The sequence below is a fragment of the Cryptomeria japonica genome, chromosome 1, assembly GCF_030272615.1.
Source record: "Cryptomeria japonica chromosome 1, Sugi_1.0, whole genome shotgun sequence".
NCBI classification, from domain to species: Eukaryota; Viridiplantae; Streptophyta; class Pinopsida; order Cupressales; family Cupressaceae; genus Cryptomeria; species Cryptomeria japonica.
The window spans coordinates 471,425,375-471,445,467 of record NC_081405.1 but is presented as its reverse complement, the minus strand read 5'-3'; the positions used below and the strand labels follow the sequence as shown (position 1 = coordinate 471,445,467).

Below are 20,093 nucleotides of genomic sequence, written 5' to 3'. Positions count from 1 at the left end.
GGTTACTGCTATTTATATCCAATCGCTATCCTTTTCTGTGAAGAGGAAATGATATTGTCTTTATTGAAGGAAGAAGAAAGATTGCTGTCTCATCCTATTTTATTTTCAAAGTTGTAGTTACATAGGGGGAGCCTTCCCTTAATTATGAGAGTTTTTACTCATGTGCTATGGTTGAAACCACAATTTTGTATATTTCCCCAAGAACAAAATTTTCAACCAACACATTGCTCAAATTTTTCAGCAACAATTTGTGGAGCTGGAGGGCGGGTCTGCCTTGCAGCGTCCGGCAGGCCTGCTCGTGGTTGAAAGCTACTTAGTCGATCTTGGAAGCTATCATGGTTATTAAATTTTGCTACTTATTTTTAAGCAACCATCTTAAATAGTTTTTTAAAAATAAATTTATTTATAATAATCTTGGTAAATAAAATCTGGAGAAAAAATAAGAGGTAAATTAAAAAGAGGGAAAACATTTTGTGGAGCCATATATCATTTTTGCCAATGAGTTCTAGCCCCCCTTTTTTTCAAAGCTATTTTCAATTTTTCAGCAATGGCTACTCCACTAAAATAGGAAAAGATTCTAATTTATTCATTTTGTTTAATTAAAAATTTTGCTTGGGAACAATCCATTAAAAAATGTACTTAGGCAGCCCCATTGGAACGTGCGGTTAGTGGTATTTAAAAATGCTTTAACATACACACACTTTAGACATGCACATGATTTTTAGAATGATTGTTAGGTGAATCACACATATAGTCATTGACAATTATAGTATTATACTCTACCCATGTATTATATTGTCCATAATATGTTACCATTATTTTATTTTCTTGTTTTTATTTCCTTTGGTTAACATAAAATTTCTATTGTCTACAATATATACCTTTTAACATATGACCAAACACGCCTTTATGATATAAGTCTAATAACTTATTAATTCACTATGTAAGAAGAGACAAAATAATCAAGTAAAAAAAATATTCCAAACTTAATTCATAGAAATAAGGAAATTATGAATTATAAATCCAAACAAAATTTAAATTGTTACAAATCATTTCTTCAAATATAATATAAATATATTTAAATATCATAGATAATATTATATATATTTTAAAACTTTATTTCAAATTATATAAAAAATTGATAAACTAAATCAATATATCTTTATACACATCAAACATAATTGTCTAACATCGGTGCAAATGCTAGTTATGTTCAGAAACAGTCGATTTTGGAAAAAAAAATACAGAGCACAGTTGATAACAGGGGTCATGAAAAATTAGCTACAAAACAAGTTATTTGTGCTGGAGGCTTAATTTAACTCGTGATAATTACTGAGTTTGCCTGTGTGAAGAATTAAATATTTAGCCGATAGGCTATATTTTGTAGCAGCTTTCACCCGTAAAGTTGTCTCACGCTGGGAAAATCAACTTTCAGGCAGTTGAAACATTCTGCCTCACGCCTGTAAACAAATTTTGATTCGCAATTAATATTTTCGTTTAAAAGGCGCAAAAAACTTGTCAAGAGCTCAAGTATATACTAGCACTAAAAACCCGATATTTTTAGATGTACTTTCTTTAAATACGAGTTGAAGCAGCAGCTGTAGGGAGATTGGTTTTAGCTCGTATCATTGTTGAAAAATTTCTGCTTTGGTAGGGTTTCGTGATATTTTTTCTGCAAATTCTGCCCATTTTCCCCCGCTGGCATGGTTGACAGCACAACACAAATTTGTGCAGAATCTTAAGGTTAGTCACTTGCCATGGTTTTAGTGAGATTTTTTTTGTAAAGCCTGTACGCGGCCTTGTCATTTTTTGCGCTGTCGTATTTCATTCCAAATCAATTCTGTTTATCTGTTAATTGAAGGCATTGGTTCTGTGGTTTTATCTATGGCTGTTTCTTCACAAAGAGATATCTTGAATTGTGAAATGAATTTTACAGTTATTTGAAGTTATTTTTGTGACAGTTTTCCGGTCAGAATTATTAAGTTAGAATTGAATTAATACCAGCTACCACTGATGCTGTAAATGCAATAGTTGCTTCTCATAGAGTGAATGGTAGAGATCAGACCATCTTAATGTGTGAAAATTATTACATTTTCACAAACCTTATATATTGGACTGCATATTTCTTAACAGTTTTGTGCCCTTATACATGGTCTTGCACCTTAAACACCAAATGTCACAAGTCAAGGAATTGGTGTGACATTAAAATGACAAAACTTTTAAATAACCGTAACTTTTGACATGAAGATTTAATTCAAAAAGAATTTCTTTGAATCCATATTTTCAAAGATGTTCAAATTTAGTATGCCAGGGTCATGGAGCCTGCTTAAGCCCATACAAGACTTAAGAATACAGAAAACTAGATGATCACAACTAGGTGCCTGGAATCCTTCAAGGTACACCACGAAGACCTCCTCATCCAAATCCTTGACCAAGAAGATGCTCTTCACATCCATTTGATACACCTTCAGCCAAACTGTGTTGCTATGGAGAGGAGGAAACAAGATGTGACCATCTCCATTCTAGGAGCAAAAGTCTTCTTGTAGTCTGTTCCCTCATGTTGTGAATAGTGTTTTGCAACAAGACAAGCCTTTTACTTTGTCTAAGCACCTTTGGCTTTACATTTGATTTTATGTACTTGTTTGCATTCAATGGAATTTTTGGCTTGGGGGAATTAGACAAAGTTCTAGGTATTTATTTTTCATCAAGGCATCATATTCAACTTGCATTACAACCTCCCATTTTTATTTACCTTTCGTTTCTCTATACAATTGTGGCTAGGCATCTTGAGAAGTTGAGAAGAGAGAGCAAGAAAATTCTATTTTCCTCCTTGTAGAGTTTGGACACCTAATTGAGGAAGTTCATGCTCCCTTGCATTGCGAAGAGTAGAATGATGCCACTTGTGTTTCCATTGGTCTGTGACTTGAGACTCTTGTGGTGAAGCAACCACATATGGAGTTGAAGTCACCTCAGATCGTTGTCTCTTATATATCAGTAGTGTAGGGGAAATATCAGCCCAGGCTAACCCATTGGTAATTGTGATGGAGTAATAGAAGAACTAGAGCTTTCATTTTTCAAAGGAACAACAACACTAGTTCTAGACTAATCATTGACAATCTATTGTTTATAGTTACTATTAAAGAAAGGGTCTATTTCTTTTGCATCAAAATACCAATTAAGAACAATGTTTAAGAGAACTGAATGGCACACACTTCAATGAGCATGGCTTATATTTATTGTTGAACAAGGAAGTTACATGGTGGTTACAACTCAATTGTAAGTTACTTTTTTTGGTTTATTTATACAAAAAGAAAGAAAAAAAGATTTAAATGAGCCTCAATATATGGAGGGGCAGATAAACTGTGATACTGAACATAAATCACAAACACATTCCAATCTTGTTCATCAATTGAAAGATTTGTTTGATAAATTTTTGCTTCAAACTTATTGCGTGACTATATCAAAGATAATCTTTGTGAGTAAATGCTAGTTTTGCAGAATTATTTAGAATCAATGGTTGTCTTGTTGGGTCCATTTAAATTGTGTTTGCAAATCTAGATTGATAAGCTTCCTAGGGATGGAATTGATATTAGAGGTTCCATCACATAAGTGCAAATTCGGATGTTGGTATTTTGATAGAAATATTTAAGATCTCTATGCTAGTTTTGATGTTTTCATCTCCACAACTACCTCCTCCTTAGAACAAATCAGGCTCAACATGACGCACTTATGCACCTCAATCGATAAAACTTCCAGTTCCATGTTCTCCAACAAAGTTTTCCATAATTGATTCTCGTGATTAAAGTAGACTGCTATCATCAAAACCCTTCATTCCAAGAATGTTTTTGACTGAATTCAGGGAAATAGCATTAGGGCAATAGAAGATTTTGCGCAGCCAATGATAAAACACTTTTCCATGATGGTAGGGATCTCAACCCTTACCTACAACATGCGTCTTTGCCAAATGAACATCCATTCTCAAACAACACAAAAGAAAGTGTAGGTTCCCAGAATAAATGGGTTTATATTGCCACAAGGCAGAGACCAAGCTGATTCCTCCAAATACCTATGGAAAGCCACTTCCAACTATCAATATCCGTCAGGCTTGGACCAACTTCAACAAGGATAGAAGATCCTTCTACACTTCGGGCTCTGTAGGACCCGGGAGGGTAATCCCTTCAGTGAGCTTCCTGCTCTCTGCCAATACTCAGGAATCTCTGAAATGTTGCTGAAAATCTGATAAAAACTTGTCTAATAGCTGGTTTAGCCTTGAACAATACTGCCTTACAATATCATTCTGTCTAGCATCCCTTACCCGAACTACTTATCAAATCCTGGTACAAGTCTCATTTCTCTGTAATCTCATTCGAGCATTTTAATTAACCCCTTGGACTAAAACATAGAATGGAAAATTACACACATCATAACAATGCAACAAACAAATGAAACCCTTGATCCCATTTGCTCAAAAGAAGATAAAATTGCACGCAGGAGAGTAAAGATTAGAGGATTTATTTGCATTAATATCATAAGCTATCTTCTATCAGATAACATACAACAATTTCAATTACTGAATAACCCATTTGAAAAGGAAACTTGCAACTATTTTATTACTTTTGCTCTGCAAAATGACATTATAGTTCCTCCTATTTTCATGACTCTCTAGAACTATATGGAACCTAACCCTACAAAATGGACCTACTTTTACATAGATCCTTCTCAAAAATTCAGAACCCTATCTTTTGGCCTTGATTTCCCTTTTATAGAAAACAAGGGAGTGACAAGCTTCAGGCCAAAAGACACTTGTCACCAAAACCAAGCCCTAGAGGCTGTACACAATTCTGTTACAAAATATTCCTTATCCACATGCTGGTGCGCGTGATGAGGTGGAACCAAAATCTTCAACTGATTATCGGCAGAAACAAAATCACTTGAGCCGTGCCGATATCACCCAGACACTTCCGGATGGACCCTGAGATGCTCAGTCTGCTCCATAGCATTTCCCTTCCTGAAAAGGAAAACAGATCCCGACATGAAACAAGACTTTCCCACTGAATTAGAGGAAAATCTCCAGCCTTTATGCCCCGGATCAGAGAAAATGGAAAGAGGAGCTTGGGGGTAAATATAATTTGTTGAGAAGGTGTTGCAACTTCCATGTCGTTGCAGATTTGACTGGCTGCCAATCCTCACTCGAAAAAATCCTTCTTTCAGTTCCCTGCGAGCTCCCTCTTGGAACACTCTGCCAACAAAATGCAGAGTAAGGACAAAGGAGATGTCCTGGGTGGCTTTTCCTGATAAGAAAAGGCTTTCACGCCCCCTCTGACAATCCTCTGATCTTTCACAACCCCTTTGACAATTAGCAACCTCATACTAGAGAAAAAACATCCATCTAGTGTCACAAAACATGCAACGACTCCATACATAATTCTGTTCGAACTTCGAACACCATCTTCTTACTGATGAAAAATTGTTTTCAGAAAAATGAAGAAGTTTGTATCCGTTTCTACCCATTCTATCACCAACCTAGTGAATTTATAATTAGAATTCCATTCAATGTGGCGGTGCTAATCCATGTGAAGAATCATCATCCTGATATTTTCTGCTCATCTTGCCAGCTATGGATTCCAGCAATCATACCTACAACTCAGGTCACCGTCATTTCTAGGCCATCACTCGATTGTCACCTGCATATGTTCACCTCGCGTGAATGATTTTCTTTTGATCTTATTCCTTACTTAGTGTACAGTCTTCTGCTTCAGGATTCCTGTCAACAAGCAATCTCTGAATTTATCAGAGAACTCGTGATCCATTATATCTAAACCTGAAAGTAATCCCGATCCTTTCACATCTCTGAGATATCATCCTTAATTGTCTAATCAGTCCTTTACCCAACAAGGACCTCGCACAAGCTTCCTCTGGGGTGAGTCGACATTCAAAACTTGAAACTCATCGCCATCAATCTTAAGTCAACAAGTCTGCATCCTATTCATTCTATCTTTCCCACGCGGGCTATGACCAATGTCTTTAATGATCCTTCCTAATTTCACATTTGAAACTCAGCCACAGATCTTACTCAGCTTGACAAATCAAATGATCATTGTTTGTTGATGCGGCATTTGACCTTCCATTTGTATCCGCGGACCCACGAAGTCATGACTAATCAGCGCCATATCATCTTTCAACTAGACTCTGTCAGAGGCCCCACCGTAGGTCTTTCTTGGTCAGCTCGAGACATGTGGCATCATCTCGTGATGCCGCGGTCCGTAACTTCCTTGCAACTTCCATCGCGGGGATCCAGGGGCTATCGGATCTGTTCACACTTTATTGCTCTGCACAGTGCCTGTTAATCCTTTCAGAATTAAAAAATCGGGCACCTTTTACCTCAGGACATAACATTGCCGTTCATCTTGAACACATGCCAATTGATAGGAATGTTAGTAAACCGGTTTTTATCGCCTAAGAACTGGTAACACAAGGCTTTGGCAGGCTACACCGCCAGCTTGTCGTTTTCCGCTGAAGACACGTGGCATCGTCTCGTGATGCCGCGATCTTTATCTTCTTTGCACTTTTAACCACAGGGAAACGCGGGCTGTCAGATCCATCCTGTCTTTAACAACCAGCCGAAATATTTAGGATTTTAGACTTAGGAAAAAATGCGGGCCCAAGCATAAATATTAAGAGAGACCGACTGTAGGGAAATTTTCACACACGTTTTAGGAAAATCATTTCAAAAATCGGTCTACCACAACTTAGCGCTTAGGGAATAGAAAGGCCCTCCCAATAGAATACAACCCTCGACTTTAAGTGGGAAAAAGTAATGACGAGATATATCATTGCTAGGGTTTTCTTCACAAGACATAAGAAATTTTGATAAACCCTAAACCCTATACCTTGAACTTTGACAGAGGATGCAGATAAAACCAGAAAGATCAATGTTTAAACTCAAAAATTGAAAATTCTCATGCAATCAATTTTCAGAGCTATCAGAAAGATGACTAAGGATCTCTTGAAGAAGCTAACAAGTGACACCAAAAGTCATCCACAAAACCAATACTCATGAAAATACCATTGAACACCAACACATACATTGCTTAAAGTTAGACTCCACATGATTAGAAGGGAATCAACATGGCAAGGGGCACGCATGAACCAATGGAATTACCAACTAAAGCATACCATCATTGCCTTGCTCAAAGAAATAAATGCAAACTGTCATATCCAAGTGCATGTTAAAAGCTTTATGGTGGTTGCCAATTGCAAAAAAGTGTCCAAATCCCTTTCATATGTTCCAATGGTTGCTAATCAATGCCAAAAAAAGGTTCTGGTTGACATATTGAGTCACAAAAAAGTCAACAACGCCGTTGCAACCTTGAAGATAGTGAAGAAAACTTTTGTTGAAAAAATGAGAACATAAAGGTTTAGTGTCATTAAGCAAAATATGGAGCCACCAATTTTGGACAAGATCCTTTTGAAAGTTCTTTAAGGATTACCAAAGAGTCCCCTTTGACATTGAGCTTTTGAAACTTAAGGATGAGGCAACTGAAAGCCCATGAATAATGACCTCCCATTTTGTCTAATTATTCATCTCATCCGCAAGGTAGAAATAGCCCTCTTTGATAACGCAACCGAAAATAAAGAGTCACAAATCACCACTGCAACTTTAGCTTCACCTAGATTAGCATGTGCCACCCCATAAAAATTTAAGTTAAGGAGAGTTTCTAAAGAAGAAGACCATTCAACTTGAATCTAATCTCCCTTAGATCCCATAACCCCATTAATGGAGAATTTTTAATAATTATCTCAATAGAATAGAATAATAAATTATATAGATCAAAAAATCATATTATTAATAATATATACTAGTTAATAATGATGCAAATAGATAATCTATATGTTATTATAATACAATTTAATAATTAATATCAAATTAACTATATTAGTTCTATATTATTATATAGTTATATTATCTATTCTAGTAATCATATTAAAAATAATGAAATTATTAGTAATATTATATAATTAATAAAATATATATGTTTTTCTTTCATGGGTTAAACATAAAGGCCAAACAAGACAACGAAGATCAAGCATATACATAAGCCATAGGTGCAATCCAATTAACTAAATAGAAAGGGGCAAACTAATAGGATCGTAGAGCTTAACATACCTAAGATTATCCATCAATTCACTTTCGAGCCATTGGTCTTTCTTATGAGACCTCAAAAACATCTGAGAGGAACCTTGCTTCCTATAAACATATTTCCTATTTGGAGGAGAGTCCATAATTGATGAAATTGAAGGTTGCTAATATACCTGACAACTAGGAGTAGGCAAAGTAGCCAAGGAGGTTGATCTAGAAGGGGTGGGTTTGAAAAACACGTAAGGATGAAGAAGGCAACATAACATCCAAAAGATAAGAAAACCTCTATTAAGGAAGAGGATCTAACATTGAATAAAGAGGGCAAAGGAGGCCCTTGCAAATAATTCACAAAAGGCTTCAAAATAGATAACATGAGAGAGTTTTCAACAAAAGGAGGAGCTTGAGCACTAGAGATTGACTTGGCAAAGTAATGCAAACTGAAATAATATATTGAGAAAGCTTAACCAGGGGAACCAAAGAAGAAACCCCACCTAGGGAACACCTAATTGAAAGATGGTGAGGCTTTGCATTTGTCTAGCAAGAAGCTTGACTAGAAGCTTTTTTCTTGAGTCTTGTACATGTATTTGCCATACGACCAAGTCCATGACAATTGTAGTATCTAAAGGCTAACTTCTTATTTTCCAAATTCGATATTCTAGGTTCAGCCAAATTTGAATAGGCACTCTCTTAGACAAGTGCATTTCCACTTGGATGTGATCGAAAGTACAATGGGAGAGAGCTTTCATATCTATTAGTAATGACAAGGTGCCAAGAGTGTCACCAACCTCCTTTAGTCAAAGAGTCAATCCAAAATTGTAAAGGAAGATAAGGTAACTTGACCCATAAGAGATTTGAAAGATAAGTACCAAGCTTCATTAACAATACTGCCTTCTTCCCAAAATTACATCCCCTTCTCCAAAATAGTTGCCCTATCAATCTTGGAAGCGCACACAATCCTTAAAAAACTGTATACACATGGGTGAATATCTATTGCATTCAAGAACAACAATTTTCAATTTCTAGAAACCCATCACGGAGGTTTGATTGTCTAGGCCACAAATGATCACACTTGCTAACGAAACCATATGTAGCATAAGAGACCTCCTCATCTAGTATAGTTGATCTTGATACAAGTAGGGGAGATTTCTATGGAGCATGAAATAGCACAAACACACTTGGCAACAATCCGACCAACTTCTATTAATTTCGTAGAGGGCCAAATATCCACATCTATTTGCATATTCAAGAGTCTTTGTGGAGCATCATTCCTCACAATGGCACCACAATAAGATGCTTTCAATCCATCAGATGATGGGCTACATGAAATCTTAGAATCAAATCTCTTGTTCACCTTTAGAGCAAGATTTGCAATTAGTTTTGACTTGAGGCACACACTAGATCTAGGACTTGTAGGCAAAGGAAAAGAGGAGGATTGAAAACCATCTAAAAACAACTTTCTAAAATCAATTGTAGCACTACGGTTCGCTTCAGGTCGGGAAGAAATGATTCTTTGCATAGCACATCCTGTCAGTTTTTCTGTCGCCTTTACACTTTAACATTGAAGAAAAAGGTCAAAGCTCATTGGCGAATCCAATATGGACCTAAGAATATGATTTCTAGAAAGAGGAGTCCATAAAGAGTAATGTGAGCTACAACTCTTGATTTGAAAACACATGGAGCATTACTGCCAAGGCCTTTAACAACTAATCTTTGAAAGGAGAAGACTAAGGTTGATCACAAATTATAGGAACCATGGGTGTGAAACTATAGGATATAAGTAATAGATGTTTATTAATAGAATAAGCTAAATATTATAATTAATATATATTTTTTGATTAGTAAATTGTGGTCTTGGGGACCACTATATATATTATAATATCAAAAAATTACAGAAGTTGGGGAAAGATTTCCATATATAGAATAAGGTTATAGATAGCAAAAACCTTAGACATGCTTTAATGATTTTAGATATTTCTTAGTATTATCCTCCTAACTTTCAACTATTGTATTATTAACATAGACAGCCTAGACATTCCAAGTTTTCACTCCTGGTCAGAACACTCTAGAAGGAAATCCAAGCTCGCATTGATACTCACATCTTCTAGATTCAAGACTTGTTTTATGAAGTTCAGTTCTCAAGCCACCTTAATCTTTCTTCTGGCCTCAAGATTTGGAAAAGTTAATATTATGAATGGCCTCCATGAAGCATAAACCTTGCTATTATTTGCTGGTAGTGTTTTGTCTAATGAGGTTAAATCATTTTCCAAAACAGCATCAGCAATGAAACATTCTAAGCCACCTATAAGATGGCTTTTTATCACTCTTTAATGATCTGTTTGATGTTATCTTTATCTTTCCCCATATCTAGTATTGTTCCATGAACATTGAAGCTATGTACGAATTGGCCTTGTAGTTGTGATTAGAGCATGAATTCATATTCTAAAATCCATTGAACTGCATGGAGAATGAAACCATTTGGAGATTTGAAAACACAATTCATCCTCTGCTCAATGATGTTCCCTAGAAAAGTCTTTTGTCTTTGCTTGCAAGCCAGTCTTAAAGGTGTATCTATGAAAGAATGCAAATAGAATGATAAGGCCTTGAATTCAATGAAATACAAGGTAGCTTGTATTTATGGAATTGTAGCCCAAGCTATGAAGTATAGGATGATTAAGCTGGCAAGAGTGAGGCCACCCATATGTATGATAGAAAATACTTGAAATACAGCGAGAGTCGTTATAATGATTCTCACATAATTGACCACCCATAATCTTTGCTTTTTAGTGATTCTTTGAAGTTTGGCCAAGGGTCCAAGCATTTAAAAATATTGCACTCATCTTGCATTGAAATTACAGCATTAGCTAGGAAGTCTGCTTCCTTTTTAATTTCCTTGTAAATATGATTGATCGAGTAATTTTCCAAGTTGTTCAGCAATGGCCAAACCTGGACGAGCAAATTATTAATTTTCCAATTGGGTGATTTTCCCTTTCTAACTGCATTGATAATGATCATTGAATCTCCTTCCACTAGTACTTTTCTGAAATTATAAATTTTGCAAATTTGAAGAACACGAATAAGAGCTTGAGCTTTTGTTTTGTTATTTGTAATGTCCTCTTCTCTGGAGTAGCTGGAAAATGACCCATTTAGTCTATTTAATTCCTGTTGGCTAATTTTGGGCAATATCAGGGAGTTAATTAAATTAATTAAATAAAGCTGTGCAATAAAGCAAATTTTACAGATTACTTAAAATTAATTTTATAAAGTGACTTAAGCAAATTAAAAGGAAAATATTAAATCACTTTATAAAGGTGCTTTAAATAATATTTTAAGTGGGAAATTGAAAGGTCTCTTCAGGAAAGTTTCATGGGAAAATATAATAAGAGAAGATGAGAGCTCATTTGCTCGTGCTTGATTATTTTTTTCTATTGTGGAGTTTGAACTTCTTTTGGAGCAAACTCTAGGATGGAAACCCTAAGGGAATCAATTTTGGTAGTGAGATATCTAGCCTAGCTGATCACAGGTGGAACATAGGGATTTACTGATTGAAGACTTAATTTGTGAGGTCTTGCAGGCAAGACAAATTAATGGAAGGTTGGAAATATTGGAAGAGTTGATAGGAAATGTGTATGAATGGCATGGTATAAGGGAATGGTATCTTGATTGGGTGATTGAAGATAGGTGATTTTGGGTGACTGCTACTCCTATTTGTTGGCTGCTCACTTCCCATACCAAGCTGGACATGGGATTGTAGGCAGGTCGAAGGTGCAGGGGTTCACTAGACACCTCATCAAGCTTTGGAGAGTAGCGTTTTGGAGATCAGAACATATTTATCAGCCAAACACTTAGTGTTGCAGCAGATTCATAGCGTTTGAGGGCCTTTTTAGCAGGCTATTCTAGCACAGCAGGGTGGCGTGGGCATTTAGTGCAGTCTTGGATTAGTTTGGGAGCTCGTGGGAGTTCTTGGAGGGTATGTGTGGCTGGCACGACTATTGATAGAAGCTACAGGCAGTGTGAGGAGTGAGACATGAACATACGAGGAGATTTACAACTCCTATTGGCCTCTTTAAAGGTCAGAAAATATATTGTAAAAGATTACTGCACCGGCTGATTGTAACAGCTCATTGTATTTTCTTTGTTTGCCTAGTCATCCAAGTCAATTAGAGCAATTGCTGGGTAGATGTCTTGATGTATTTGTAATGCAATCTTGTTTCAAAGTATTGTGTGAAGAGCATATTTCAGTTTATCAAACACAGTGCAAAATAACAAATCAATCCAGCAGGACATAAATTATTTGACAAAATGCCTAACTAACCCTTAAACTTAGAGAAAAAGTGGAAATTTTGTTATAGAATTTGGGTTCAGGTCTTTACCTTATCGGTGCCTTCTTTGATTTTTTTTTTGGTGGCACAAATCATTAGACCTTCATGGTTTTTGGTGATGCAATCAGCTCTAGATATCCCAGGGTTTCCTTTTGCTGCACCATCAAAATTCAACTTTACCCAGCTTGATTGAGGAGGTTGCCAAATTGTAGTTTTCCTTTGAGGAAGAGTGAAACTCTTCTATCCTCATTAACACGGGGAATAATTAGTTATATTATCAATATATAATAATAACTATACAAGTATAATATATATAGTAATTATGTATTATATTGTTAATATTTTATTTTGATTGGCACCTCAAGAATTTTTAGTCTGGCCCAAGCCAATGAAGCCACAATTTTATTTAACTTGGAAATCATAATGGAAGACCAAGAGTTGCACTTCTTAGGATTCCACCATACATCATGTTGGGGTTTTGAACTTGGGTCTCCGCAATGAGAACCCAATACTTTCACCAATTGAGCTCAACCCATTTGTCTATTCTATTTTAATATCAACTATGGTAAATAATAAATTATAATTTTACAGGATAATTGTCTTCATACTAATTTTTGGTATGTTGGCAGCAAAGGACTTTTTATGAACACACACTTGCCATTACAACCCCCTTGCTGCCACTGTAGTTATGTCTCTTGGTATAATAAATTGTCATTTTATGAACCTTTAATTCAAGTTCATGCTATAAATTTCCATGATCGATCAAGTAATTGTTTGTCAAAGGAGATAACTAAGTTTTCAGTTTATGCAAAAATATAAAATAAAAATTCATGATATTTATGTGGAATGATTGAATGGTACATTCAATTTGCTGTAGAATGTAATCTAGGTACTGGATTTGTATTTGTTGGTTATGTTTAAAGTACTTTTGTGATATGTGCTGCCATTGCAAATATATTGAGTGTACAAGTTTTTTTATTATCTACAGATCAGGAAAGAACAATTGAGAAGGCAAGGGGAGTAAACAAAGATGTTGTTCCAGGTTGGAGGACAAGGCAGTCGGCCAACCTTTTTTGAGATGGCAGCCACTCAGCAGCTTCCTGCTAGTTTGCGAGCTGCATTGATGTATTCTATTGGGGTCTGTCAGTCTTTCTTTCTTGTCCTAATTTTAATTTGTTTCAATTTTTATTTATATATCAGTTCATTTCAATATTCTGATGTTGCTTTCTTGACAACATCCACTGATAATTCTGCCTATTTAATGGTGTGAAGAATCCATATAGCTTACAGCTGATCCTAGTAAGGACTCAAACTTGGGTCTCTTTTGATTCATTTAATTTTTAATGGAAATTGAAGGTCTGTCTTACCCCATTTAATTGTACTTTTTTTTGTTTTCCAACTTATTCAGGTTCCTGTGCTCAACATTAATAAGATTTGTGGCTCTGTTCAAATATCCTTTTTACATGAAGGATACTTATCTCCTCCAAATTCCCAAGAAAGGTTTCATTTCTTCCGACATAGTAAAACTTCTAGGCAGAATTGGTTCCATGTCTTCCTGGTAACAAATCAATAAGAATTTGAGTCATCTGGTCCTCTTTGTTTCATGCTGAGATTGAAGCCACTTAATTTTGTGACATTATTTGTCTTATAGACAAGGTTTATTATAAAATTTTCAAGAATCTCTAACCTCCCATAGCATTGTTTCCCTAGGAATCCTATCAAAATATGCTTCACCATAATCTTGCTGTGGGAAAATCTTGGAAATTACTTGGTCCGTTGGCCTTGTCTTTATGAACATCATGAATCTCTTTTTGCCTTTGCTTCTTTTACCTCATTATTAAGTTTTTCTTCTTGGGTAATGTTGGTGTCTGTTTTATCATCTACCAAACATTAGGATAGGATACCCGAAGGTATTCTATCCTCTCCTGAAAAATCACTACTGATTCCAAGGTCTATATGTGCGAACAAGTGACTTTAGTGGAATAGCTTCTGGGGTAGTGTATGCTGAAATTTCAAGGGGGACTTACGTTTGACAAGTATCTTGAACTGTTGGATTTAGATGGATTTAGCAATTTTAGGCTCTTCTTTTTTTGTTTGGGAATTTTCTGGGATTTAGACTTTCAAAAGAAAGGGAAAAAGGGATAGAGTTCAGGAAGGCTAATCTAATCCTACGAATTCTGGAGACGGTATCAACTGGGTGCTCTCGAGAAACCAAACCTTGCTTCGCCACACTAGGGACAACTACACAAGGCCGGTGCAATCTTCAATGGGTTGTGCTTATGATCGAGATGTTGGGATGCACAGGGGATGGGCTCAGACTAACTTTGCACGGTGAGATGGAAATCATCCATACACCAAAAGTATGAGTAGAGATACACCATCAATTGACACTTATCAAATCCTTAATTCGAATTAACAACAATGAAAGCAAATCTAAGTTAATTTTAACTAAGTGTTGAGGCAATTGAAACCATGCAAATCATTCAAATAATAGAGATTACAAAGCAACGCACATGCAATATATTATCTGGAAATGACCTTAAGCAACAATACATCAAAAAACCTCACACTCTCCAAATGAGAGGAGGTAGCCTTATATAGTTTTCAAAAATAAACGAACGGCCGAGATCAAACAGTGATCAAGGGCCTAGATTGAAGGCTATAAACCCTAATTAGGGTTTCCCAAAACTAACTACCCTCGACCAATTACATTTGGGACACTTGTCCTTCTTGCTAAATATGAACCATCAATGAAAATAGAAGGTTGTTGCATTGTGAAGTGTGCCCTTCTAGAAGCTTCTGGATAAGTCAGGTTCATCGAACCTGGACATGCTGACTTGGAGCGATCTGATTGGTTGGAAAATGACGAGGCCCCACCTCAACGTGTTGAATGTCTTCCTTGAATTTTCCAATTTGTGTCAAGAAATTGTCTAAGTATGGAAATTTGATTCTTTCTTGTCACCATTTGATTCTGCTTGGGAGCTTGTATTTTTCAATTCCTTCCGAAGATGAAATCCTTCAAGAAGTTGGAAGTTTATTTAACTTTTCCATATTTTCACCAAGTCTGAGAACTTTTCTTTCTCGATGCCTTAAGTGCCTCGAATTTGGAGAAGAAATCCCCTCGTGAAGTTTTTCTCATATTTAGCCAAATTTTGGCCCTCTCTATACTCGGACGAACCTTGCTCGTGGTCCCGTTTTCAATTCTGAAATTGGCTCGAAACTCCATTTGTGTTTTCTGTGATGATCCTGCCTTCAGTTGCCAATTTATGTTGCGTGGGAGGAGGGTTAAAAAGCTCTAGGTAACCCCTTGCAAATATGAAATGATGGGATCAAGCTGTTCAGGCATTCGCTGTGATCATGTCCTTCTTCTTGATACCCTGACATGCCTTCAACATTTCCCACACTTAGCCAAATTTTGGCTATCTTCATGCCCGGATGAACCTTGCCTGTGAACTCCAACTGCGATCTCTATGATGATCCCGCTTCTATTTCCTCTTGCGACCTATAAAACCAAAGGAAAATAAGTTAGAAATCTATCTTGGATTAAAGAAAATCAAGGTTGCGAACGGCTAAGTGTTTGGAAAATTTCACTTCATTTTCATACTTAGCCATGAGAATGGGATTTTCACATGTAAATTCTCCAACCTTCAAGATAATTGTGATCACAATCCAACACCAAGTGTTATAACTCTGAAAATTTCTTATACTTAGCCAAAAAAAAAATGATTTTCCTCCCTTAGAAATTCGAACGAATTCACTAAAAATCATTTCTCAAACTCCAGAAAAATACAGAAAATACATAAATCTGCATCATGAATTTAATTTCACCTTCAAAAATACTCAAAAATTCAGGAGAGATTCAATAATTCGTCCTTATACTGGTTGTTTTTCTCCAAAAATCTGTGAAACTTTTGTCAAAAAAGTTTATCCAACTTCCAGCAATATCCAAAACTTTCTCCAGATGAACTCCAAACTGAAAGTATTTTACTATGCTCTCCTTAATAGTTTCGAACTTCTTGGTGTAGAAATGAAGTTTACAACGAAGTATTTGTAGATAAAGTTAAATCCTCAATCAGAAACCCTTAAAATCTTCCAAATCATGTTTCCAATTTTAACTTTATTCTTTTGGAAAGTGTTGTCATGTTTCCAAACTCGAAGAAAATATCTTCCAAAAGTTTCCAATTTGGCTATAAGTTCGAAATATTTATTAATCTTCCAATATTCTCTTAAAAAAAAACTTTCCATTTTGGTTTTAAGTTCGAAATCCTTATCAATCTTCCAATATTCTCCTTTTGAAAACTTTCTATTTTGGATTTAAGTTCGAAATATTGAAGGATTTTCATGACATCACTTGTATTTTCGTTGATTTTGTTTGACTTTTATGTGTAGGCGGACTTTTGGAGGCTTACCTTCATCTTCCTCAAACTTAGGCAAACTTTCCTTACCTCTCCAAGGCATGGCGGAGTTTGAGAAGGCTCTTCAACATCATACTTAGCATCTACTTCCTTGGGCGGAGTTTTGAAGGGTCCCTTAAACATGGAGGGCGGACTTTGAGCAAAGCTCAGCTAAGGCATAGGGCGGACTTTGGAACACACCCCCTAGGTGGACTTCTAAGACATCTCCAACATGGGCGGACTTTGGACTTCACCCCTTGGGCACCTCACACACATGGCGGACTTTAGAGTGTTGGCCATCATGGCCTCTTCCAAAACATGGCGGACTTTGAAGGGTTGGCCACCAACATGGTAGGGTAGGGCGGAGTTTCAAGGCCATTCACTTAGCAGCACCTTGGGCGGAGTTTTGGATGACCAACACCATGGGCGGAGTTTTGGTGAGTCCCCTTAGGCATGGCGGACTTTGGACAAGGCTCCTTCATGGCGAATTTTTTTGGCTAAGGCATGGGGCGGACTTTGAAGGCCTCTCCTCATGGCTCTCTTTACCCTTGGCGGACTTTGGAGGTCTCTCCTACATGGCCTTGAAGACCTTGGGGGGACTTTAGCCTTTGCTCCTTCATGGCCTCCATCAAGGTGTAAATTTGACTAAGGCATGGGGCGGACTTTGAAGTTAGCTCCCACATGGCGGACTTTGGTGGCCTCTCCTCTTGCTTGGGCGGACTTTGGTGGTGTCCCCTACATGGCTTCCAATGCATACATGGCAGACTTTGATGGTTGCTCCATGCAAGGTGGTCTTCAACACATCCCCTCATGGGCGGACTTTAGAGTGCTGGCCATCATGGCCTCTTCAACACATGGCGGACTTCTGGCTTAGCACCCATGTGACCCCTAAAGGCATGGCGGACTTTGAGGTGAGCACCCACACAGCCTCCTAAGGCATGGCGGACTTCAGGCAAGGCTCCTTCATGGCCTCTCTTACATCGTGGTGGGGTTTGAACCTGCAAAAATACTTCAAAACCCTTGTTAGCCAGACTTAGAATAATTTTCAGAGAAATTTCAAAATTTCACAGTTTAGTCTAATTTAATCGGATTAACTTGAAATTTGAAATCCATGCTTAGGTGGATCATCTGAAGAAGCAAAAAGCCTAAAATCTAGGGATTTAGCTTTTTAGGTCAAAACTTGGAATTTTTGAGTTCCGGTCGAAGCTGGTCAGTAGTACAAGTGTAAACCCTAGGTTTGCATCCCGAAAAAGCAAAAAGCCTAAAATCTAGGGATTTAGCTTTTTAGATCAAAACTTGAAATTCTTGAGTTTCGGTCGAAGCTGGTCAGTGGTGCAAGTGTAAACCCTAGGTTCCCATTCCGAAAAAGCAAAAAAGTAGACATCCCTAAAAAAAAGGGAAAACTTTCTAAAAATAGCCATACCGAGGATCGGGCTAAAAATGCCAAAAACAAAACTTCCTAAAAAATAGGAAAAAGCAAAAAAGCAAACTTTCTAAAAATAGAAAGTTGTCCAAATTCGTCCAAATCAATTGCGATCTTCATCCTTTGGCCTCTCTAAGCACTCTGGTGGTGTTTGCATTTTGGAATCACATAACTTGCAAAAACTAACTTTCAATCGTTAGGGCTTGAAATGCCCTGAACTGGACAAGGCTTGGTGAAACTGCAGCAAAAGGTCATAGGACACTAACAAAAACCCTAGAAAGCAAGAAAAGAGAGGCTCCCCATTTGCAATGGGGCGATGTGTGAAAAAGGTCACAACAGGTAAGAGCTTTGCTTTATCCACATCTCTATCACTGGAAGCTCCTGTCTTTATTTTTTCACATGGAGAGGGGTGATCTATTTCAAAACTCTTTGATTATCAACCATAATCATGAGATGAGTTCTGTTTTATCTTAAAGTTCTGTGATTCCATTATTTCTAAATTCTCCAACTTCTAACATGTAAAGGCCAGAGCTAAATCCAATGCTAACTCAAAATACGTAGAAACTAGCTTTGGTGACTGGCCAACCACTGAAAGATTGTTTCATGTTATTGGAACACCATCTTTATTGTTGTCAAAGATCAGATTTATCCTCACTGCAGCCAGAGGTACTTATTTGTTTCTTCATATGGGTTACACATGGAGACAGTTGAATCAAATCTTTCCTTGTCAGGTTATCATAGGTAGGTAATTGAGGAAGCCCATTGCAATCCTAGTTTTCTATGTAATCTATTGTTTTATGCTGATGTAGAATTGCTTGCAACCCTAGGGAATATGCGCTGAAAACTAGGGTTTTCTTGAGCTGGCCTGTATTGTCTTATGCTCAATCTCTTGGTCAGAGGTGCAGCTTAACTGGACCCTTTGTAGATTGAAGTTGCAGCTTCTGCATTAACTTTTTTCTTCTCAGAGCTAAGCTAGACTTAAAAAGAATGACGTTTGTCTTTCCTCTTTCTGTAGAATGTCTTCACCTTGATCCATGGAACTTTGCTTTACCAAAATGGAAGGAGTTGCATGGCTGGGTTTGGAAATTTATCTAGTGTGCAAATTCACTATAATGGCAGAATAGAACTACAACTTCAATCAGTAAAATAGCCTATATAAGACAAGAACATACTCAAAGCTGAAAATTTCTTTCTCATTCATTGCTGGAAGACACCAATCTTTATCTTTTTTAAAATTATATGCAAAAGGTGAGAATTTAATTATTCATAAGACCACAGCCTAGGAATGGAGGACATTAGAGTGGGGATATTTTTTGCTTTTGGAGTACGATGGAAGAAAGATTACCCATCTATATATTAAAAGCATTAAATCAGTTATTTGATGTATAGAAGAATATAGAAAATTTTAAATGAGCAAGAGAATGTCATTTTTTCTGGCTGACTTGGAAACAGAGGTTAAATGGATTACTAACATCCTATTGACAGATGTAAAGAATGGGTGGGATATATGACAAAGGAAAGATGATTTTTTGGAAGGGAAAGTTGTCAAGAAAATGGCAACTATGACGACTTTGGACATAGAAAAGTGAAAGAAAAAGTAAAGGCACATCATTCTATTGAACTGTTCAACAAAAGGAAAGCCACACCCGAACTGAAAAGGAGTTGGTAATTGCAAAGGGCTGGTAGGTTAGTGGTAGAGCATCCCAGCATGGACATGGGAGGTTCGAGTCCTAGTTGGACCATGCAAAATGACATGGTTTTGAGGTCCTTGCTAGAGATCGGAAACTCACCAGGACTCACTTGGACTCGGCGAGTCC

General features: G+C 36.9%; 1 protein-coding gene across 7 annotated transcripts in view; it reads left to right on the top strand.

Moving 5' to 3' along the window:
* The first annotated feature begins 1,185 nt into the window (after nucleotides 1-1,185).
* Nucleotides 1,186-20,093, top strand: part of LOC131071396 (peroxisome biogenesis protein 12) — a 296,532-nt gene continuing 277,624 nt past the window's right edge. For 3 of the 7 annotated variants that reach the window (XM_058007243.2, XM_058007235.2, XM_058007223.2), the window contains exons 1-2: nucleotides 1,186-1,743; nucleotides 13,448-13,597. In XM_058007243.2, coding sequence (XP_057863226.1) covers nucleotides 13,490-13,597 — 108 coding nt within the window. In that variant the 5' untranslated portion in view covers nucleotides 1,186-1,743; nucleotides 13,448-13,489. Of the gene's footprint in view, nucleotides 1,744-11,711; nucleotides 12,210-13,447; nucleotides 13,598-20,093 lie in introns of all 7 variants that reach the window. The other 4 variants (XM_058007213.2, XM_058007217.2, XM_058007230.2 and 1 more) reach the window with 4 other exon arrangements.